General features: G+C 38.5%; 1 protein-coding gene across 1 annotated transcript in view; it reads left to right on the plus strand.

Moving 5' to 3' along the window:
• The window catches only part of LOC106059171 (uncharacterized), a 40,400-nt gene extending 29,547 nt beyond the window's left edge, over positions 1 to 10,853 (plus strand). Inside the window, exons 16-20 of the mRNA XM_013216730.2 lie at positions 3,787 to 3,894; positions 7,196 to 7,408; positions 7,657 to 8,317; positions 8,416 to 8,532; positions 9,903 to 10,853. Of these exons, the coding sequence (XP_013072184.2) occupies positions 3,787 to 3,894; positions 7,196 to 7,408; positions 7,657 to 8,317; positions 8,416 to 8,532; positions 9,903 to 9,994 (1,191 nt within the window). The 3' untranslated portion in view covers positions 9,995 to 10,853. The remainder of the gene's footprint in view (positions 1 to 3,786; positions 3,895 to 7,195; positions 7,409 to 7,656; positions 8,318 to 8,415; positions 8,533 to 9,902) is intronic.
• The last annotated feature ends 13,725 nt before the right edge of the window (positions 10,854 to 24,578 follow it).

Consider the following 24,578-nt stretch of genomic DNA (forward strand, 5'->3'; position numbering starts at 1 on the left):
ACTGGGTCCATGATCAAGTGGAGCCCAATAGACTGGGTCCATGATCAAGTGGAGGCCAATAAACTGGGTCCATGATCAAGTGGAGCCCAATAGACTGGGTCCATGATCAAGTGGAGCACAATAAACTGGGTCCATGATCAAGTGGAGCGCAGTAAACTGGGTCCATGATCAAGTGGAGCGCAATAAACTGGGTCCATGATCAAGTGGAGCCCAATAAACTGGGTCCATGATCAAGTGGAGCCCAATAGACTGGGTCCATGATCAAGTGGAGCCCAATAGACTGGGTCCATGATCAAGTGGAGCGCAATAAACTGGGTCCATGATCAAGTGGAGCGCAATAAACTGGGTCCATGATCAAGTGGAGCCCAATAAACTGGGTCCATGATCAAGTGGAGCACAATAGACTGGGTCCATGATCAAGTGGAGCCCAATAGACTGGGTCCATGATCAAGTGGAGCGCAATAAACTGGGTCCATGATCAAGTGGAGCCCAATAGACTGGGTCCATGATCAAGTGGAGCGCAATAAACTGGGTCCATGATCAAGTGGAGCACAATAAACTGGGTCCATGATCAAGTGGAGCCCAATAGACTGGGTCCATGATCAAGTGGAGCGCAATAAACTGGGTCCATGATCAAGTGGAGCCCAATAGACTGGGTCCATGATCAAGTGGAGCGCAATAAACTGTGTCCATGATCAAGTGGAGCCCAATAGACTGGGTCCATGATCAAGTGGAGCCCAATAAACTGGGTCCATGATCAAGTGGAGCCCAATAGACTGGGTCCATGATCAAGTGGAGCGCAATAAACTGGGTCCATGATCAAGTGGAGCCCAATAAACTGGGTCCATGATCAAGTGGAGCCCAATAGACTGGGTCCATGATCAAGTGGAGCCCAATAGACTGGGTCCATGATCAAGTGGAGCGCAATAAACTGGGTCCATGATCAAGTGGAGCGCAATAAACTGGGTCCATGATCAAGTGGAGCCCAATAAACTGGGTCCATGATCAAGTGGAGCACAATAAACTGGGTCCATGATCAAGTGGAGCCCAATAGACTGGGTCCATGATCAAGTGGAGCGCAATAAACTGGGTCCATGATCAAGTGGAGCCCAATAGACTGGGTCCATGATCAAGTGGAGCGCAATAAACTGTGTCCATGATCAAGTGGAGCACAATAGACTGGGTCCATGATCAAGTGGAGCACAATAAACTGGGTCCATGATCAAGTGGAGCGCAATAAACTGGGTCCATGATCAAGTGGAGCCCAATAGACTGGGTCCATGATCAAGTGGAGCCCAATAGACTGGGTCCATGATCAAGTGGAGCACAATAAACTGGGTCCATGATCAAGTGGAGCACAATAAACTGGGTCCATGATCACCTGGAGGGTAATCAACTGATCCATGATCACCTGGAGGGTAATCAACTGATCCATGATCACATAGAGGTTATTAAACTGGTTCCATGATCACCTGGAGGGTAATCAACTGATCCATGATCACCTAGAGGGTAATAAACTGGTTCCATGATCACCTAGAGGGGAATAAACTGATCCATGATCACCTGAAGGGTAAAGTCTAAGAGAGACTTGGAATCCTTGACTTTGATGATACTGAGAAGATTACATCAGACTAGGAAGAATACATGTTGCTCAGTGTAACAAGTGGTATGTAATGAATGAACAAAATCAGTATTATAGGAGGCACCCTCCCCTAGCTACTGATAAGGTATTCTTTTTTTTTTTAATTTTAGGACAAAAATCTGTCATACTTGCATTGTAGTTATAAATCCATATATGAGCATTGATAAAGTAAAAACATTTTCTAGCAATGTTTGAATTCATAAATGAAGTGATTATTCATCTTGCTTTGGCAAGGATACCTGCAATAAGATTGAATGCATTATTGTGAAGATGACTTGTGTGACAGGTTTTCGCATGTGACGTGTGTTTTAACGTCTATGGGATGATTATTTTTGAAAGCTATCACACACAGGCACGCAACGAGACAAGCAATGAAAGAGAGATACAAAGTTTAAAATTGAAGAATATTTATTTACATAGAAGAATAAAAAGGGGCAGGGTTTGCATCTATCTCTAATCAATACTATATTTAATCATCACATTAATAAGAGAGTATGTCACTTTGTCTTCTGAACTTAGCTGGTTGTCCTGCTCGGGTCGCAGCTGGCTGTGTCCTGGCTTGAGGTTCTGCAGCTGGAGGTGGTACTTTAGTGGGTAGAGGGACGCCAGTGATTCAGTACTTGTGGAGTCTCAATCCAAAGTTCTGATATCTGTAGTGGGCACAGTAGGGCGGGTGGCCGGCTACTGTGGGCACACGTGTACCGAGGGCAGAGCTGATCTGCCGTGGGCAGCGTGGTTAGCTGGATATGTCCAGTGAGTTTCAGAGGGTTTGGCGAAGCTATGACGTCTCGCACAGACACTGGGTCTATAGGGACGTCGTACCTAATAAGTTGACAGGTGGGCTGTTGAATAGGCAGGCAAGTAGAGCCGATAGCGCCAAGTAGTAGGTCGCAGTGCTGACTAGCACCAAATAAAGTAGTTGCTTGATGTGGAATAAGTAGGCAAGTGATCCAATAAATAGTTGAGTAGATCCCAGTAGGCGGGAGATGATACTCAATAACAAATAGGCAGGTGATCCAAACAAATAGGCAGACACCTGAGGGAGGCTGCGGATAAACAAAGACAGATTAGGACATGTCTCTCATGCATCTTATCGATGCCCTCTACTGAGGTGCACTCGTCAGATTGGTAAAACTGCTTTTGAGTACAATGGGGAGATGATGACAAATGGGATTAGGAAAATAGATGGTTGATAATAGCAATATAAAAATGTACAAAAAAGGGGAAATAATAATCTCAAATAAACAACACAAATGGAAAGAGAAAAGGGGAGGGGGCGGATGCTGGTCTGCGACCATGACGCTATTGTTTACACATGGCCATCGGCCATAAACAAAGGAGCGAGCTTGAATGGGGAGTGTCCGTTTAAGGGGCGCAACTCTCGTCAAAGTAGAATGACTACAGGGGAGATAATTCATATCTCTTTTCTAAGCGCGGTATTAGTGCTGTAGTAAAATTATCAAGGCGGTCAGCCGAGATAAAGGAAATAAAATAAGACGTACAAATATATACATGGTTGCATCAACGATCAATTGAGCAACGTAGCATTAATAAATTAATGCAATACATAATTATATACATATGCCATGTTTATGTTTTCTACTTACGACAGTGCGAAATACACAATGCACTAATTAAATATAAATGAAATAATAAAATACACATGATTATATCCAGTGAGAAATATGCACAAAGTAATTAAGTGGAACTGTGATTAAGTTCGGCTTACCACCAGGTATTCCTCTAAGAGTAAAAATAAATGAAATAGTCCAGACTCGATGTCGGCGAGATTGAGAAGTGAGAGAATGAATGTCCAGCCTTAGTCTACCTTATAAAGGTCCGGAAGAGGTGGACGCAAACAGGAAAGGCACCGAGGATAAGAATTATCTCTCACGTCGCACCTTGGACGTTTCAATACCTCTTCACACTTCAGTATCAGCCCATCCCACCCCTTCTTAATTTAACATTATTTGACATGCACTCTTCTTATTAGGAGAATACATTTCTGAAGCTCAGAATGTAATTAAACACTTGGCTTACATTAGGGGGGCTAATGGAAACTATTTGGTAAAGGGATAGTCACTAGTAAAAGTTTGAGAAACACTGGACTACATCAATAAATTCTTACACTCCATTTTTTTCAGCGCTCTCGTGCTCAATTTGCTTCCCAATGGTGTAGTAGAAATGAACTTGTCCTCTTAGCCAGTAGCTTCACTGATGGTGAAGTCAACATTTTGCTAGAGGCAACAGAGGTAATTTGTTTTGTTTGATGTGTGTTTGACTCTAACTTCTTGACCAAAGAAACACAGATTGTTAGTGTTGTAATAAACATGACATGTTAGAATAGCAGAGCACTAAGGTACCAAGGTTATTGAGAGTAGAAGGTAAAGATCATGGGAATAAGCCACACTTTTGTTTGCTAATTAAACATGTTGGCTATGTCCCACACAAAAAAAAAGTAAAGATCTATCCAATTTTCCATGAAATTTCTACATTTAGAGTCCTCCTCCATTTCGTTAACACCCAAAGGTTAAATGATATGGTACAACTCGCCGAGAAGCTGACCCAAAATGATGCCTTCTGTTAAACACACAAGATGTCAAGGACTCTGCTAGTAGACATTTCTTAGAACCAAAAAAACCTGTCAACTCATGTCACAGAAATATCAAGCTTATTATTGCAAAAGTAGGTACAAACAATGCTGGCAGAGAGCTTTCTGTGGGCACATGCAATGGAAATAGAGACCTTTTTGCTGATTTCTGCACATTTAATGTCGTCATTATTGGGGGAACCAAAGCCATACACAAGACAAACTGGACATTCACAGATGATAAAACAGAGAATCATATTGACCACTTTACAATCTCTCTCAAATGGAGGAGAAGCCTACATGCTGTCAGAGTGAGATGGAGATGTAGCCTCTGATCATCTGCTGCTACTTGCTGTCAAAGTGAGATGGAGATGTAGCCTCTGATCATCTGCTGCTACATGCTGTCAGAGTGAGATGAAGATGTAGCCTCTGATCATCTGCTGCTACTTGCTGTCAGAGTGAGATGAAGATGTAGCCTCTGATCATCTGCTGCTACTTGCTGTCAGAGTGAGATGAAGATGTAGCCTCTGATCATCTGCTGCTACTTGCTGTCAGAGTGAGATGAAGATGTAGCCTCTGATCATCTGCTGCTACTTGCTGTCAGAGTGAGATGGAGATGTAGCCTCTGATCATCTGCTGCTACTTGCTGTCAGAGTGAGATGGAGATGTAGCCTCTGATCATCTGCTGCTACTTGCTGTCAGAGTGAGATGGAGATGTAGCCTCTGATCATCTGCTGCTACTTGCTGTCAGAGTGAGATGGAGATGTAGCCTCTGATCATCTGCTGCTACTTGCTGTCAAAGTGAGATGGAGATGTAGCCTCTGATCATCTGCTGCTACTTGCTGTCAGAGTGAGATGGAGATGTAGCCTCTGATTATCTGCTGCTACTTGCTGTCAGAGTGAGATGGAGATGTAGCCTCCTATCATCTGCTGCTACTTCAGGGATCAAGCACAAATCTTTCAGACACTAAATAACTTGAACATCCAGTATTTCAAGAGTGAACACTATAAATTGAACTTCCAGTATTTGAAGAGCGAACACTATAACTTGAACATCTAGTATTTGAAGAGTGAAAGTAAAAAAAAAAAAAGTCTTCAATTGTGATGTTAAAAATTATTTGGAAGCCCTTGCTGGACAGAAGAAACAATGGAGCAATTGTTTCTTACCTTCCAAAAGGTGTGTAAAAAAAACACATGCACAGAAGTAAAGGGAGGAAAACAATACAGTGACATGGGCCAACAAAAACAGATTGACCTGAAAGAGCTCAACCAATGCCAGAACTCAGAGCAGAAAGCAGAACTCAGTATCAGGAAGCAGAACTCAGTATCAGGAAGCAGAGCTCAGTATCAGGAAGCAGAGCTCAGTATCAGGAAGCAGAACTCAGTATCAGGAAGCAGAACTCAGTATCAGAAAGAATAGCTCAGTATCAGAAAGCAGAGCTCAGTATCAGGAAGCAGAGCTCAGTATCAGAAAGCAGAGCTCGGTATCAGGAAGCAGAGCTCAGTATCAGGAAGCAGAGCTCAGTATCAGGGAGCAGAGCTCAGTATCAGAAAGCAGAGCTCAGTATCAGAAAACAGAACTCAGTTACCCAAGAAAGCTGTGACCTTCTCCAGGACAACAATGAGCTAGAAAAATTATGTAAGGTTTTAAATAGGGTTATAGTTGAACAATGCATCAGACAAAATATTAAGACTAGAACAGGCTGGTATCCAGCAGGACAAATCATGTATCATCATAGAACAGTCCATTGAATGGCAGTCCCATAGACAGCATTGACAAGTGACACACAACAGTAAGCTTGCGAATTCATTTCCTAGAAAACTTTTATTGCACTGATGACATCTGTCTCTTCTTCCATACACAACCGGGCACGACATGGCCTAAATTGTGCCAATGTGCCAAAAACTCAAACTCCATACACAACAAATCACTCAGGCCAAATTGATCAGATTTTCAGAAGTGCAAAAGACTTGACAACTGATCACAAAAGAAAACCAAATGTTATGAGAAACAAAGACATACATCTTCAGATGTAGGGTTCAGAAATAGGGCTAGCAATGCAGTGGAACTGATGATACACAAAACCACATTAATAAAGCTAGGTTTGTTTTTAGGATTCTTCTAGAAATCTCACACTCCAAAGAAATGTCTTTACAGAACAAAATCTGTTTTAACCCAAAGGTTAACTATGGTTCTTCTATATGGTCATCTTGTGGGAGAGAACCAAGCAGAAACCTAGTGAAAATGAAGCTGGCTAGGACACGCCTTGCTAAAACCAATATAATGTTGCAAAGCAAGCATTTGACTGGAGTCTAAAGGGAAAGATGAAAGTGAGAAAGCCTTAACAAATCTGGAGGAGAAGATGGGGATGAATGATATGGGTGCAGATAAATAAAGCTTCTCAGAACTGAGTTGATAGAGAGGTGTGGTTGCAGCCGTATGCTCCCCTGGTGGTACTCAGGATTGAGTCAACTAAGTCATGTCCCTGACAAAAAAACAACATTGTTTTCTTAAGACAAAAAAAATTACATTATTAGAACATTATAGATTATAAAGATATCAATCCAAAAAACAGTGAGAACCCTAATATAGGGAAAGATACATTTTTTCTACTATTTGACGGATAGCATCATGTCATGGGCTGACAAATTTAATTGTATTTATTAAATCCTTTTTAAATGATCACTTTTTTCCAATGCAAATTGAATATGGAATTAATTATTGCTTAATCAATTTGTTTTGTTTACTTGAAAAGTATTTTAAAGAACAAGAGAATCCTTTGTTTCTGCATTAACAAAGCTTTATCAAGATATGCACATTATATTTAGTACCAGTGTCAATGAATGTAATAGTTGTTTTGAGTTTTATTACTTATATTTGTATGTAGCATGAAATCAATATGTTCAGAAGGTAGAGTAAAATGTAATATTTAGCAGTGTGGTCTCTTATTTTATTTCTGTAGATTGATCTAAACATAGCCAAAGCCATAGAGACAAAGCTAGATGGTCTGTTTAATATTTCCACCCTAGAAGAATTTATAACAGCTCCTGATTGGCTTCCAGCTGAAAAGAAATATTTACGCAACATATGTAACATTAAAGGTCTGAGAGTTCTTGCAGAAATCTATTGTGAGGAGACAGTGTTTGTTGTTAGTCAAAAGTATGATCTTTTACAGGTAACTGCCAACATAGTATGCACATTAAATCCTAGTCTAACACACCTTTCATTGAACAGCCTATTAAAAATCTATTTAGCCTGAACCATAGACAGCCTTACACACTTTATCCTTAATAAACAGAAACCATGAAATATACATTGCTGACAAATTTAATTGTATTGATTAAATCCTTTTGAAATGATCACTTTTTTTCCAATGCAAATTGTATAGGGAACTGATTATTGCTTAATCAATTTTTGTTTTAGATTGTTGAAATTCTCAAGTATCAGCCCATCAAGACTCATGGGAGATATAGTCTTGTTCCAGATGAAGAGAAGCCATCTTACAATGATATAGCTGGAGAACTAGCTGCCAATGATTCTCTGATCAAAGAATTTGTTGGTGCCAGTAACCTTGAGCCAGCCCCAGATGCCACTGAGGAAGACAGTGACCCACAAGAAGAAATAACTCTAGATTCTGATAGCGAGCCATTCATCACAGCCAATACAGTATTTGTTGACAACTCATCTGTGACTGCTGAAACTGTGAAGACTGCTGATACACCAATCAACCTTGCTGAAATCCCATTACCAAAATCTACATCCACACCTTCAAGGCCAACTTGTAATTTGGAGAAATATAATCAGTACCAGAAACAAGAAGTATTCAAACCAGATTTGAAACCAGTGTCAATGAACCAGTTACCAGCTTATAGGGAAATTAATGTAGGTAGCAACGAGCATGTTTACAAGTCTGAATCTTTGGAGCATGATTTCAAGTCAGAACCTTTGGAGCATGTTTACAAGTCAGAACCCTTGGGGACTGAAAGTAGCACATATTTCAGCTATGCTCAGACAGCTAAACCTTTCAACACATTCCAGCCAAATGCTACCAGCTATATTTCTCCACAGTCATTTGTTCCAATTGGTATGTTACAATTTGTGTTATTGATGTTTAGTATAGTATATTTATAGACAAGATATATGAGCCTTTATGCTATTTATTTATTTGTTTTATTGATCAAGGTTCACATTACAATGTTGATGTAGAGGCTGGACGTATGCAATCAGAGGATAGTAAAGACTGGTGTTACAGATTGAAGAACACTGTGGTTAAGAACACTCTAGCTCATTGGCAAACTGGTAACTAGAATCTCATTTATAAACAATCAGTTTTATTAGCGGCCTCCGAAAGGGGAAAAGATGCTATTAGTTTTGTGTGGCCTGTCTGTCCTGTTTAGATCTCGTAAACTAGAAAAGTTAGTGAAAATCTGACATAATATTTTAGTCCATTCAAAGAGCTGATGCAACGTCTACTTTTTTTTCTTTTCTAAAAGCGAAAAATCTTTTTAAAATCACTTATGCAAGCAGTTTTTTCATAAAAATACACCACTTTTACAACTATTCACTATTAATAGTAACAAACACTGTAGACCAGCGGTTCTCAACCTTTTATGCTCGGCGACCCCTTTTTACAATCCCCCACTTACTACTTTTACAACAATTCACTATTAATAGTAACAAACACTGGAGGCTCTTTAGTAGGGGATATGACTATTTACCATATTTTTAACACATTTATGCAAATGGTTTTAGATTTTTTGTTAAATTATTTTTTTTTATATTTATATTGCTATGTTATGTAAGTTCTGTCCTACTTACTACTACATTTACCCAAAAATAATATTTACTTTTTTAAAAAGAAAAAAAATCTATTTAGTATGCATATAAGTTGTACATAATTTAAACAACAATTAATAAGTCGGTTTTCATATTATTGCATGAACTGCAGTGCAAAACCACACCCATAGAACACTTAAGTAAAGGAATTTTGTTTTGTTTTTACTGAAATGTTTTTTTCTTTTTTTTTGAGGATTTGAATAAGAGATTGACCCGATACAAAACAATTATATCAATTAGATATTCATTATAAGACATCCGTTAGGCCAGGTTCACATTAAACATAACATTCACTTTCACCTATCCTTTGGTCTGCTGGACCACTGGGGCACCACACAAGATCTGTCAACTTTCTTTCTCCATTCTTCTCTGTCATTTTTCTTTGATAGAATTTAATTCTGATGTTCTTTCTGAAAATATTGATACTTGCCTGTGTGGACCACTTCAGGGGCCGATTTTGAGTTTGTGTTTCCACACAAACTGTCTTTGTAACCTTGTTATTGTTCAGAAATATAGCATTAAGAGAGGTTGAGATATCATGTTTATAATACTTGTATATATAAGATATATATATATATAAATAATATAGGAGTTTCATAGTACACTTCAAATTTCTTTCTTTCATCTAGTCAAAGATCTTTATGTTTACAAAATTGGAAACTCACTTTTTTAATTAAATTTGATGTAATTAGTTTCAAATATTAGATGGTGAGCATTCACTACAAACAAATGTGACCAGTTGGCTACATAGTATCAAGATGATATATCATGTAGAGTATAATATTGAAATAATTTTCTATTTTCTCAAGAATGTGACATGTGTTACTTTCCAGGCTATCCACACCTATATGATATATCAAGTTCAGGGAACCAGCAGCCAGCTAGTGGTGTTCAGGCTACATACACAACATACAGTGAGATATAACCACTGTGTTAAATATCACTTTTTAGTCTCATATATTTATTATTAAATTACAATTTTATTTTTGTATGTAAAGGATTTGAAAATGTGTGGTGTAATTTTTTTTAAAAAATCATAATCATTTTATTTTTCTCTCTCTTTGGGTATTTGTCTGTGACAAAACTGCATAATATTTTTGGTCAACATTAAAATTGCAAAAAAAAATAAATGTATATATATTGTTTAAAATTATATAAAGCTCATTTTAAGTCATTTGGTTTAAAAAAAAAAGCATAATTTATTCAACCTTAACGTAAGTCATGTATTTATTTAGAGTTGTTTTTTTTTAACTTTGTATTTGATTGTTAATGAAATCTATTTATCTTTCGTTAATTATTGAAAATTCATTTTAAAGTTGTTGATTTTATATCAGATTATTTTTTTTGTTTGTCTATACCATAGAATGGTGTAATAGTATGTACTATATGCCATTGATTGGTGTGTTGATCAGATAGAACCATGCCATGGATTGGTGTGTTGATCAGATAGAACCATGCCATGGATTGGTGTGTTGATCAGATAGAACCATGCCATGGATTGGTGTGTTGATCAGATAGAACCATGCCATGGATTGGTGTGTTGATCAGATAGAACCATGCCATGGATTGGTGTGTTGATCAGATAGAACCATGCCATGGATTGGTGTGTTGATCAGATAGAACCATGCCATGGATTGGTGTGTTGATCAGATAGAACCATGCCATGGATTGGTGTTGGTAGAGTAGTACTATGCCATGGATTGAAATATTTGTCATTTACCATCATATTATTGAAAGATGCATTATATACCTGTTTGTCCTTCATTTAACTTATTGGGTTTATTGCAGTATTTATTAATAAATTAATTGGTTTTTATTTATAAACAGTTGTAAATGTTGAAAGGCCTTTCAATTTGTTGCTTTTTATTCAATAAAGGAGATAATGAAAAAATGAAAGTTTTGTTTCTTGAAACTGATTCAAACCCATGTCTCATAGTCATTTAATTAGTTCACTTCAAAGCTGTAGGCTTTCTTGTTGTACACTAGACAAGGATATACTTTTTCTTAAGTCTGTTCTGCCACACCCTTGACTTGTGGAGATGCACAAAGTAATCCAGCTAGAAATACCAAGAGACTTGCTTCTGCCACACCCATTTGCTGTCTCTATGTAAGGTTGTCTTGATTAATGAATTCTGTCCAATAGTGTGTTTAGTCGATTTAGAATAGAAAAGACAGGTGAAGTTCCAGTGTTGTAACATGACGAACAACACCACAGACAAATTATAGCAGCACTAGAATACAATAGTGCTGAAACAAATGATGAATAACATGACAAACAAAGCAACAATAGAATTCAATAGTGCTGAAACAAATGATGAATAACATGACAAACAAAGCAACAATAGAATTCAATAGTGCTGAAACAAATGATGAATAACATGACAAACAAAGCAACAATAGAATTCAATAGTGCTGAAACATGATGAACAACACGACAGATGAACTATAGCAACAATAGAATACAATAGTGCTGAAACAAATGATGAACAACATGACAGATGAACTATAGCAACAATAGAATTCAATAGTGCTGAAACAAATGATGAATCACGACAAACAAAGCAACACTAGAATTCAATAGTGCTGAAACATATGATGAACAACACGACAGATGAACTATAGCAACAATAGAATACAATAGTGCTGAAACGATGAATCACGACAAACAAAGCAACACTAGAATTCAATAGTGCTGAAACAAATGATGAACTATAGCAACAATGGAATACAATAGTGCTGAAACAAATGATGAATCACGACAAACAAAGCAACACTAGAATACAATAGTGCTGAAACAAATGATGAACAACACCACAAACTATAGCAACACTAGAATTCAATAGCGCTGAAACAAATGATGAACAACACCACAAACTATAGCAACACTAGAATTCAATAGCGCTGAAACAAATGATGAACAACACCACAAACTATAGCAACACTAGAATTCAATAGCGCTGAAACAAATGATGAACACCACCACAAACTATAGCAACACTAGAATTCAATAGCGCTGAAACAATTGATGAACAACACCACAAACTATAGCAACACTAGAATTCAATAGTGCTGAAACAAATGATGAACACCACCACAAACTATAGCAACACTAGAATTCAATAGCGCTGAAACAAATGATGAACACCACCACAAACTATAGCAACACTAGAATTCAATAGCGCTGAAACAAATGATGAACAACACCACAAACTATAGCAACACTAGAATTCAATAGTGCTGAAACAAATGATGAATCACGACAAACTATAGCAACACTAGAATTCAATAGTGCTGAAACAAATGATGAACAACACCACAAACTATAGCAGCACTAGAATACAATGAAAAAACATGGATCAGCTCTGACTATTGATTCAAACTACAGACCTCCAACTTGGCAATATGACTAAGCTAACAGATGCTATGATTAATTGTAGCTTAGTGCTATACTGATCTCCAGATTGCGGTAAACGAATTTGCATACGCTGCCGCCTCTTTCGGCTTATCTAAAAACCTCAGGAAAACAGAAGTCCCCCAATAAAACCTACTCCGCCCCTTAACGTGATAGACCACTTCACATATCTAGGTAGTATAGGGTCTAATCGGTACGTGACGTTTTGGCCCCGCCGTTTTGGCTCGAGCTGTTTTGGCGCTGGGGACGTTTTGGCGCGAGTTATAATTTGACGATAATTTAATAAGCACGTAGCGTTTATAACGTATTTATTTCCCTCTACCATAATATTGTATGTATAGTATGAATTCTAACACCGTCCAGCGAATTGTTGTTGTTTTTTATAAATATAAAGGTTTTGCTTATTTCATGAATATAGGCCTATAATAAGTCAGATTCCTGAATGGTAATGACATGCTATCCCCTCCAATTAATTTATATGTGAGTTCTGCTAATCGCACTAGATGGCATTTTTCGATTTCTTTCCAAATGACAATTTTTTATTTGACATTATTGTAATAACTTTCATATAACAAAACCATGTTAACATCTAAAGCTTTATTACGCTGAATGACGACAATAACTCCACACATCTATATTGTTATGACTTTGCCATGCGCACCGCCATCCAAGATAGTGCAGAAAGAAGGTGCGCACTATCAGTGACCAGACAAGTCGGATGTTGACATAAGAGACTAACGAATTCCGCCCAAGTAGAGAGCCAATATGGAGATGCCGTACTCAAGGCAGATGCCCTTTGTGTTTGTCATGTCTCCATGTAAATAAACGTCTATGTCCTCGTTGAGTTGCCTCACTTAAGTTATTACAATTGGTTGTCAGAAGTGGGATTATAGGCAACTCAACGAGAGGAGGTAGGATTTACAATGGCAGCTTTGAAACGATTAGACCAACTCTCAGTTAGAGAGCTTAGGAAGGAACTTCGTAACCGATATGAGATAATTGGTGGTACCAAGGAGGTGCTTACAGCTCGTCTCCGGCAAGCCTTGATAGATGAAGACGAAGATCCAGATACCTACTTATTTGAAATTGAACCGGAGATTTATGAGCTTATTGGCAAGATAAATGAAGCAATGTGTGAACAAATTAACAGTATGGGGAACAAGGTAGATAAAATGGTGTCTCGAATGAAAGAAGGAGTAGACTCGTTGGTAAAGGAGCAGTTGCCTGTAGACTCGTTGGTCAAGAAGTTGCGTGGTCAAGACTCTGGTTGCACAAACAGTGGTGACGGAGACGCTGGGGATTTGAGCGCCGTCTGTGTCTGTGTTGTGGGCAAGTCTTGTGATTGTGACTTTCAAGACGAGAAACGTGATGGCGATTGCTGTGATGATCTCAACGGGATGTACCGAGTCGAACGGAAGGAGACAAATGAAGTATTTGTTCCTGTTGTACCTGTTACCAGTACCTTAACTAAAGTCTGTTATGTGCCTGAAGCGTTTGTTCCTGTTGTACCTGTTACCAATACCTCAATGAGCCGGACAGATCAAGACAACGTTGGGTCTGCGTTCGAGCCTGTTGCTGTGGACTTTAAAGACCTCTGCCTATCTGCCGGTGCTCACGAGGGAAATTCGAAGCTTGACAACAGCATCCAGAAGTTTAGCATGAACTGTACGTGCGGCGCTTCACACAAAGAATTTAGATGCCAAGAAAACCACCAACAGCGCATATGTACTTCTACCATCATCATCGACATTGGCATAGATGAATGTCAATCAAATCACTCTAAATCTGAGCTGTCAAGAGGAAGACATTTTCCACTTGAACCTGAAGAGACCTATCTTCTGGACGTAAGCCTGTTGTCTGAGGATGACTGCGGTGCATTGGACTTTGCTTGTAACGTGGCTGCAAGCGAACCTGCAGCTCCCTTGAGAGGCGTCTGTCGGAAAGGTCTGCTGAGACAGCGTGTCCGATCAACGGCTGTGCTGAAGAAAACAGTGCTCGACCCTATCTCTTTGTGTGTCAAACGGCCACGTCATTATCGCAACAACAGCCTGGTCAACTGGAGAAAGAGAAAGCGGCACTGGAGGAAAACAATGCGGATGGCCTCGTGGGGAACACGCTCCCTGCCGCCTGTGGCTCCCACTGATCGACCTCCACCTGAACTGTCAAACCTCAGCTGCAGTGTTTCTTTTCGGGACGAAAAGTGCTAAGACGGGGGCAATGTTATGACTTTGCCATGCGCACCGCCATCCAAGATAGTGCAGAAAGAAGGTGCGCACTATCAGTGACCAGACAAGTCGGATGTTGACATAAGAGACTAACGAATTCCGCCCAAGTAGAGAGCCAATATGGAGATGCCGTACTCAAGGCAGATGCCCTTTGTGTTTGTCATGTCTCCATGTAAATAAACGTCTATGTCCTCGTTGAGTTGCCTCACTTAAGTTATTACAATATATATAATTCTCTTATTCGCTCAGGAGTTTGGACGAGAAGTAAAGGAAAGATCACTCTTTTATTTCTGCTGACATAGTTATCCCACGAACTTTACGAGCCTTAAGTGTAGCAAAGTCATACAGTGTATCATGAAAATGTTATTTCCTACATAGATCACGCTCAATAGCAATAACTGTGAAATGTTTCAATCTATTTACGAGAATTGTTGAATTAAAGTAATTCTATATTAGTTTGAGGCGCGAGAAGCTTCTTTCACCAGATTACACAATTACAGGATAATGCCGTTTTTTTTTTATCGTGCGTAGGATTGGCATTATCCTTATTGAATGACACCCCAAAATGACAATTTTTGTCTATATATTTCAGGAGATTTGTATGAGTTTTCTAAAGATTTTAATAATTTCCGGATATTTCCAGGACTTTTCGTATATTTTGCGATTTCAGGAGATTTCCAGGAGCTCTTGGTAAATCAACAGGAGGCAGCGGGAAAATCTGTTATAAGTTGTACAATGGTTTAATTTAATAATTTATACACATAGAATTAGCGCGGGTCCTATGAAAGTGCGGGGCCCACTGCGGTCGCATAAGTGCGGAGCCCACTGCGGTCACCCAAGGCCGGCCCTGCAAAATAGCGGCGTATGCTACGCCGCCGGTCGACTAGTAGTTAAGATTAAGACACGGAATGTGGTCAGTACAAACTCTAACGTGAATTCACCAATGTAAACAAACACTAGGGGCGACAATAGATAGAAACAAATTCACCACACTAAGATACTTTGAAAAGATATATTTTGAGAAATCGGGTAGGAGTGATTTGGTTGACATATTTCACATAGACGCAGGTATAGTTAAACAAAAGAAGACAAGACCAGCACCGAGCACTGGTCGTTGGCGTCATGCGTCTGGCGATCATCTCCTTGGGACTGGTCATTACCTGTGACACCTATCCCGCCCCTCTCTTCTGCAAACAAGAAAATGATGTGAAACACACACATTTAGGCCTACATGTAGCAAATGAGAAGTCACATTGATTAACCCTAACCCTAACACACATATAAAAATAGGTTTTAGGAGCAGATATAAAAATAATTACTCAAATAACATATAATGTACGAAAGCTACTTATGTTTTTCGCTTAAAAATGTGTTTAAAAATGTATAACAAACAGATTTTTTCACTATTTTATACCGAGACAAACAAAATATATATTCTACCCCCCCCCCCGACACCAAAAAAAGTCTTAATAACTTAATAATTTTGACTATTTCGTGCATGCATACTCTAAAGTATGGATGGCAGCCTGGTGTTATGTAATGTTAGAGATTTAACAATAAATTAAATAACAAACTTAAATACACAAATATTTCTTCTTCTGTACGTGAAAAATATGTCTTAACACAAAAACTCATGCAAAACATAAATATGCATAATTCTTTTTAAAGAAATAATACAATAAACGTACATAATGTATTTCGCACCAAAACGTCCCTTGCGCAAAAACGACCTTCACGCCAAAACGACGTCGCCAAAACTGCGGCGCCAAAACGTCCTGCTTCGTGTCTAATCCCTTTTTATCACATCAACATAACGGAGGTGAGGGCGGCCAGTTTTTCTTGAGCCAGACGCAAGTTGCCCGTACAGAATGATTTTTGGGATGCGATTGTCCTCCATCCGGCAAGCATGTCCGAGTCAGCGCAGGTGGCGTCCCATGTGACAAAGTTTATACCAGATTGTTCTTATTTAATGATTTGATTGCCAGTGGAACAAAAGAGTGTTTGTGTCTGTTTGTCTTTGCTATCGGTGTCTTGTATCTCTTTTGTGATGGTAAAATCACAAAATCCTGACACAAAGGGTGATTCTTTATTTCGAGGATCTTGTTAGCTTTTTTAGAGATGTTTGTCTCAAACAACTGCCCAAATGGGGTTTGTTTTTTGCCAATGATTTTGCCTGCAGCATTTAGGATTCTATAAAGTTTATTTTTATTTTTAATGCTCAGATTGCCATACCAGGCAGTGATATTGAAACTTAAAATATTGCAGATGTGAGCGTGATAAAACATAGCCAAGGCCTTTTCGCTAACATTAAACGAGGACAGTTTTCTTAGTAATCGTAATCTTTGCTGCCCTTTTTTGCTGATCTAATCAGTATGTGCATCATGACTTCCCCTAGAAAAAGGGCGTGAAGCAGGGTGGTGGACGTGCTCCACTTTGTTTGCTATAACTTTGACCCAATGCTGGGTGAAATGAAGCAACGACTGCACGAAGGCATCTACGTCGCGGGTTGAGCAATGGGACCAAACTTCGTCATCTACTGTCTCATACTTCAAAAGAAAAGAGTTGGTCGTAACCGCGCTTCTCTATGACGTTGATCGAGCCCTACTTGCTCACACTGAACATGTTGAATGACTGCGTACGTTGCCGCTTCTTTTGGTTTAACAATCAACCTCGGAAAAACAAAAGGCACCCAAATAAAATCTACTCAGGCCCCAAAGATCACCGTGTACAGACACCATTTCAACTTGGTAGACCACGTGAAATATCTGAGAAGCATTATATCCAAGGATTCATCTCTTTCAAAATAAGTTGATAACCGTCTTGCTAAGGCGAGTAGAGCTTTTGGAAACAAATGCGTGGTTCTCTTAACACTTCTCTATGGATCTGAGACACGGGTACTACACAGAAAGTAACTAAGACTTCTTGAACGCTTTTCCAAAGATGTCAGCACTCCATCATGGACATACGATTGTAAGATTCACTACAAATAGAGAATGCCGGTATGGACAGTGTAGGGGAACTGCTTGTAGATCGATAGCTACGCTGAACAGGGCACATTTCCCTATCAGGTACGACCAAACAGACTAAACAGCCAAATTTAGTGTCAAATTGTTATGTACGTAAACTCTTTTTCTCATGCTGTAAGTGTAAGGAATCCGCCAAATTGAATCTTGGAAATCGCTCTTCTTTCTCAGAAAAATAATGATCTTTAGTTGACCAGTTAACTAATGCCACGGTAATTTGAGCAGTTGGACTTGTCACTTTTTTAAAGGATTTGATGGAAGCATCGCGAAATTCAGGCGGAATAATAGTACAAAGTGAAGAGGTCTGTTAACCTTTTCATGAGAGCAGCACCACCCATTTTAAAATCTGCAAAAACCCTATAAAAAAAAACCCTGCTGGGAGAGCTTTCAGTGCACCCCAAAGATCATCTAGCTGCACAGAGGACCTGCTGCTTATCCAATTTTATATCTAGCTTTAACTTCTTCTACTATACAAAACATATAAAACATTATAATTCTATACGAAACACTATTTTTAACAAATAATATAGATCTAAATAAACGAACTCGCTTGAGTGACATTTGATGACGTAAAATTTAATTAGAGTGTTAATAGAAATGAAAACAAAAATTGTGTTATTATTATTTGTCTTTAATTTTCTTCACCTTTTCATTAATAAAAAAATTAAAACCCACTCCTACCCCACTGTGACCTTCTGCAACGCTTCTCCAAGTCATCAGTTGTTAAGAGGGGGGGGGGGGGCGTACGAAGTTTTTCTAATTTAGGGAGTAAAAAAGTAAAAGTTTGAGAAACAATGAGTTATGACATTGGTTGAAAGCTTCTTATGTCATTATTTGTAAGTCATACTGCTGAACGAGTTAACCTTTCCTGGTATTGAAACATTAATTTATTGGCATGTGTACGTTTTGATATGAATCAAGAAATCCACAAAGAAATATTATTTGCCGAGAACTTATATCAGTTGTTCCTTCACACTGAAGTACGTTAGTTGTCAAAAGGCTTATGTTTGACAATATTTTTTAAACACTGTTTCGGAGTTCTTTTTTACCAAATATGGGCCAAATGTAAAACAAAATAGTAATCAAGCGGAAATTATAGTCTATTTCAGGGGTCGGCAACCTTTTGAGACGGAAGAGCCAAAATTACAACTTACAAAATGTCAACTTTTTCAAAGAGCCACAATTGTGTTTTTCTTGCCAGCAATAAATAGTACTCGCATAAATAAACTTTTTAAATAATAAAAAAAAAAACGAATCTATATATCGTTAAGAGGAAAAAAATATCTATGTATTGTTATATAAATAGTCTTTTTCACAACAAATTAGATAATATAGATAGTGTTACAAATGACCAGTGACAGGAAGAGGTTAACGTGTGACCCCGACGAGATAACACAGCAGCGGGTGTTCCCTGGAATGTACATGTATAAACAGAGACAGGATGTGACGTGTCCTCACGTGTTGTTCCAGGGGACGAACAGATCTAAGTAGGGGGACAGTTACTAATGAACAGTGACAGATAAAGGTCACTACGTGTGACCCCGACTTGATGACACTACAGCGAGTGTTTTCTGGAATCTACATGTATAAATAAAGACAGGATGTGACGTTTCCTGACATGTTATTCCAGAGGATACTAGGAGTGTTTGTGCAACTTTAGAGAAGCGATTAGGGACTCTACATAAGCCTGAAAGTTAATGTGAAAGTCAGTCGTATGGAGTCGTGAGTGAGCCGTTACAGTCGATACAGACTATGTAAGACGTGTGCGGCTCTGTGGAAGAGAAATGTGTACGACTCGATGCAAGTTAACTAGGGTAGAGTTAACTGGAGTGGACTACTGTCGTTAAAGTCTATACAGCGAACTACAGTGGACTTGAGCCGTTACAGTCGATGTAAGACGTGTGCGGCTCTGATGTGGTAGACTTGAGTACGACTTGGTTCAGCTTTGGGAGACCTGGAGCGACACTGGGAAGTGTGTCGTTGGTCTGTTCTGTGGAATACGGCTCGATGCAAGTTGAGAAGAGATGAATAGCAACGAAGTGAAGAGATGAATTGCAACGAAGTATAGCTAACTGTAAACTGACAGATATTGTACAGTCTTCTACGCTACATGTTACAGTAACGAATTGTTAGAGTTAATAGTCATTAAAGTTATATGAAGCTAAAAGTTTAGTCGTCAAGTTCTTTAAAGTGTTTTTATTTGTGTGCCAACTAATACATCTAGCCAGAAGATTCAGAAATACGTAACAATATATATGTAGACCTCATGGGCGTAGCCATGATTTTTTTTCGGGGAGGGTTTTGAGGCCCCCCCCCCCCCCCCGCGGAAAAAAATTATATATATATGTGTGTGTGTGTGTGTGTGTACATAATTAATCTTTATTACATTCTGACCCTTTCGGAAAACGTTTATTGTAGACTCCCCGCCCTTGCTAGCAAGGGGGTCTGGGGGAGTTCGCAGCGCTCCCCCAGCGCGGGGCGAAGCCCCGCCGCCGGGCACTATTTCTGGTATTGAAAGCCAACAAAATGCATATTCTGAGGTATCTACAGTGCATTATCTTGCTATTAAAAAGTTTTATTTCAAAAACCTAATGTGATATTCTTACTGACTTAGACCCTCTCGCGCCGTTCGGCGCATTTTCCGGCAAGCTGTTTCCGCAACTCTTATTTTGCGTAATTCATTTTGTGTGAGAACATGTCCCGCAAAACCTCATGCGACGCTCTGTCACAACCTTACTAAGGATTCGACTCCCAGTTCGGCATATGATTTCTTTAATTTAGACCCGATCTCTATGACTGACTCCTAAAATCTGTCTTAGCCATCTTTGTTGAGATACATTTAAGGATTTTCAATTTCGACAGATGACTATTCACACTTTATTAATGGAGCCCAAGCCACTGGTAGAAATTTGTAACCTTTCTTGACTACGCTCTTGGAATTACATGCCTGTATTTCGCTTTAGATTTTATATCGAAAAGGAAAGTTTTTTCGTCAAATCATCTGTTGAGGGGTTTTAAACTAAGAAATCTCTGGAGTTTTTTTGTTTTGTTTTTAATTCAAAACCCCATTTAGCTACGATCATAGAATTTGGTGACTGTAGTTTGCTTTAAAATAATATTGAAGAGAGAGGTTTTCAACTCTAAACGCTCTGTAGGGGAATTTTAAACTCAATACCATCTGGAGGGGTTTTAAACTTTAAAAAGCCACCTGGAGGAGGGGGATTTACACTCAAAACCCCTTTGGCTACGCTCATAGATTTTATAGTGTGTAATTTGCTTTTTTTTTTATATTGAAGAGGTACTTTTTAGCTTCAAACCCCAACTGGGGGGGGGGGTGAAACTCAAAACCCTTTGGCTACGCTCATAGAATTTTGAGTGTGTAATTTGCTTTTTTTATTTTGAAGATGGGGTTTATCGTAAATTTTGGAGGGGGTTTTAAAACCAAAATCTTCTTCAACTGTGCTGTTGGAATTTGGGGATTGTTGTTTGCATTTTTTTTGTTTTGTTTTATAGAAGAGGGGGATTTAACTGCAAAAACCTCTGGTAGGGGTTTAAAATTCAAAACCCCATGTAGGGGTTTTTTAAATCTCAAAACCCCCTGGTAGGGGGATTTAAACTCAAAACCTCCTGGTAGAGGGTTTTTAACTCAAAACTGCCTCGGCTGTGCTGTGGTAAGTGATGATTTAGTATTAAAATCTCACCTAAAATAAACAAAATGAAAGCAAAAATCAGTTACTTAATTCCGTCCCATTTCGGGGGGGGGGGGTCTTGGGGGGGGTTTGAACCCCAAGACCCCCCCCCCCTGGCTACGCACATGGTAGACCTATATTTAGGGCCTATATATATATATATATATATATATATATATATATATATATATATATATATATATATATATATATATATATATATAAATATGTAATTATTAAATAATTAGCCTACTTATTATTTAAGTTTAAAATTTAAACAATAAAACATTTACTAACAACACTAACGTGTACTTCAATAACAAACAATTGAGCAAACAACTTCAGTCGGAACGATGGCTTTGCATGGTTTTAGAAAGTTTGGTTAAATTTGGCTCATAATTTGTTTATTGTTTCAAACACGACTCTAAATTCTCATTTGTTAGTTGTCTTCCTACTTTACTTTTAATTATATTCATGCAAGAGAACGCTTCCTCGCTCGAATATGTTGATCAGAAGTCAGCACTCCAAATGCCAACTTTTTCACCTTACTATTGCAAGCTGGAAGACTATTCCATGCGTCGAGTATAAGTGCCTCATCTCGCGGCATTTCTTTTAAAGCTGTCCACTTTTGTCGCGTTACATTTCTGGACCTCTTCCAACTTGGTTTTCAACTATGTAAATTTAACACTACACAAAGCTTTACTTTTCAAATCAATCAATTGTATTTCGAGAGATCCAGTATCAATTCTAAATGTCTCAGGAGGTCGGAATGAGAATTCTTTAAACTGACGATGGTAGAGTGCTTTTGTCAAGATTCTGTTAAAAATCTTGATTAGCAAATTCATGACCTCATCTATATATTTCGGCTTGGAATGTTTAGACACAAAGTGCTTCTTGGTATATTATGCAGTGAAATGTAAGAATTTGTTGGTTTATTTTGCGCCACAGAGAGCAGTAGCAATCCCAGACGTTCTTCTTTTGGACCTGACAACATGGCCAACTAGTGCCGTGTCTTTTATGTCGCGACTTATCTATATCAGTATCTGTCACCTGAAAATATGTTACATTTCAAGAAATGGGGGAGGGGAGCGCTGAAAAGCGAGTAAAAGTGGTTGAGAGATAGAATCGGTGCCTAATCCTCGTTTATCGAATCAGAACGATTTTTTTTTTCGATAAAATAAATAGTATTTGCGTATGAGCCAAATCTTAACTCCAAAAGAGCCGCGTATGGGTCGCGAGCCGCAGGTTGCCGACCCCTGGTCTATTTAACAAACTAGCAGCTATAATGAAATAACCTAAATTTGATAATAACAAATTCCATAGTCTCAGCATTTTTAATTGAATTAATGAAGCAAAACATTGGAATAGGCGCATTTTCCCTAATTCCAAATTTAGAACAGTCAAACTGCCAGGAAGCTGATGTTTTGACTTATGTTGAAGATTTCAATGACCTCTATTCCGATTTTCAGATAATGTTTGAAGCGCAGACATAGGCCTATCTATATTATAAGAGGCTGAGCGGTAAGGCTTCTGAACAGGGGACCCGGCTTCGAATCCTAGTGGACTGTGGTTTTTAATTTCGAGATCATTTGGCGCCCCTGAATCTAAAGGATACCTGACATTAGTTGGGGAAAAGTAAATGCGGTTGGTCGTTGTGCCGGCCACATGACACCCTCGTTAACCGTAGGCCACAGAAACAGATGACCTTTACATCATCTGCCCCATAGATCTGAATATGGCTGTCACGTACGCTTTGTCTATATTTAGCTCAAGGCTTGTCGGCTAGATTTCAGCTGGCTCGTGGAGAATCAAGCATGCAGCAACCTTTTGTTTTGGAATAAATGTGATTGGTTAGAAATATTAATTATTGTACGATAATCTGTATTTTATTGGTCAATTGATTAACCCGTGGGGGTGCCTAAGGGGGTTCGAGAGCATATCCTCATTGCACTGTGCGGAGTTTTAAAAAAAGCTCCCACAACCTTGTCACAATTCAGGCGCCGATCCTCAAGGGGCCGTTACATAAATGGCGTGTCCTGCACGATTAGCCTGATATAGAAACGGAAAATGGCAGGGGTCCCTGTGCACGCGGTCTTTGGCCGCGAGTCTGACAACCCGCCAGGCCGGTGAAAGGGAGCTCTTGTTCACTTTTGCTGGCCTGGAGTTCCAATTTAAGAGCCGAATGCTCAACTCTACCTGACAGTTTCAAGAAGAAGAAGAAGTACAATAAAGCCTAAGATAAAGGCATAATATGTTTTCCTGTAGTGTTTTTATAAGGCTACTATTACATATCGCCATAGAGTTTATAATTGTTTTTCCATCTTCATGTCTAGTGGAAGGGTTTCATTAAGGTTACTAATTTTATATTCTGATACTTAACAAAAATTAGTAAACCACTAACAGAAAAGTTTTGAATATTGAAAAAATCAGCCCACTGTCTAATAGGATCGAGCTTATTTTTACGAAGCTTATATTAACTAAATTTAATATGTCTGTCCCTCTGTCTGTCTGTTGTTATCTTTAGATATTACATTGTTTATGTATTCACTCTGCAGCTGTCTGCTTACTTTTTGGGTTAGGTAGGCCTACCGTGTTTAATTTTTATATACTTTTTATAAACTCTTTCTGCCTTAGTTTCTTTAAATCTCCTATATAGGTTTTCCTTCTGTTTACAAAACTTCTTTAATCTATTATTCTTTAATCTATTATTCATCACTATAATCTTCGGACTCGTATTAGTAAATAATTAGCATGTTGATATCGAATTCATGTAATATACTTATTAAAGGTATATTAAATATTGTTTTACTTCACTTTAATTTGAATTTATTTTAATAAATATATTAGACTTAGAAATCAGTAAATACAAATTTGAAAAAAAAAAAAGGGGGGGGGGTCTATGGAAAACAAGGCAAGGCGGTCTGCGATGGATATGCTTTTTACATGTTTCGGGTGTTCCTTCGGAGTTGATAAGCTAGAATAATCTAGTAAATCTAGATGGGATGAAATAAGATTAGTTTAAAAAAATACTGGATTAATTAAGTTTTTGATGTCTAAAAAGTTTAATAATCTACTTTCTACATCTCGATAATATTTCAAATACTTTTGGATAATTTTTAAAAACATTTTTTCTGTGCAGGCCTATTTCAAGTACTTTTGG

Source organism: Biomphalaria glabrata, chromosome 9 (genome assembly GCF_947242115.1).
Source record: "Biomphalaria glabrata chromosome 9, xgBioGlab47.1, whole genome shotgun sequence".
In the NCBI taxonomy this organism is placed as follows: domain Eukaryota; kingdom Metazoa; phylum Mollusca; class Gastropoda; family Planorbidae; genus Biomphalaria; species Biomphalaria glabrata.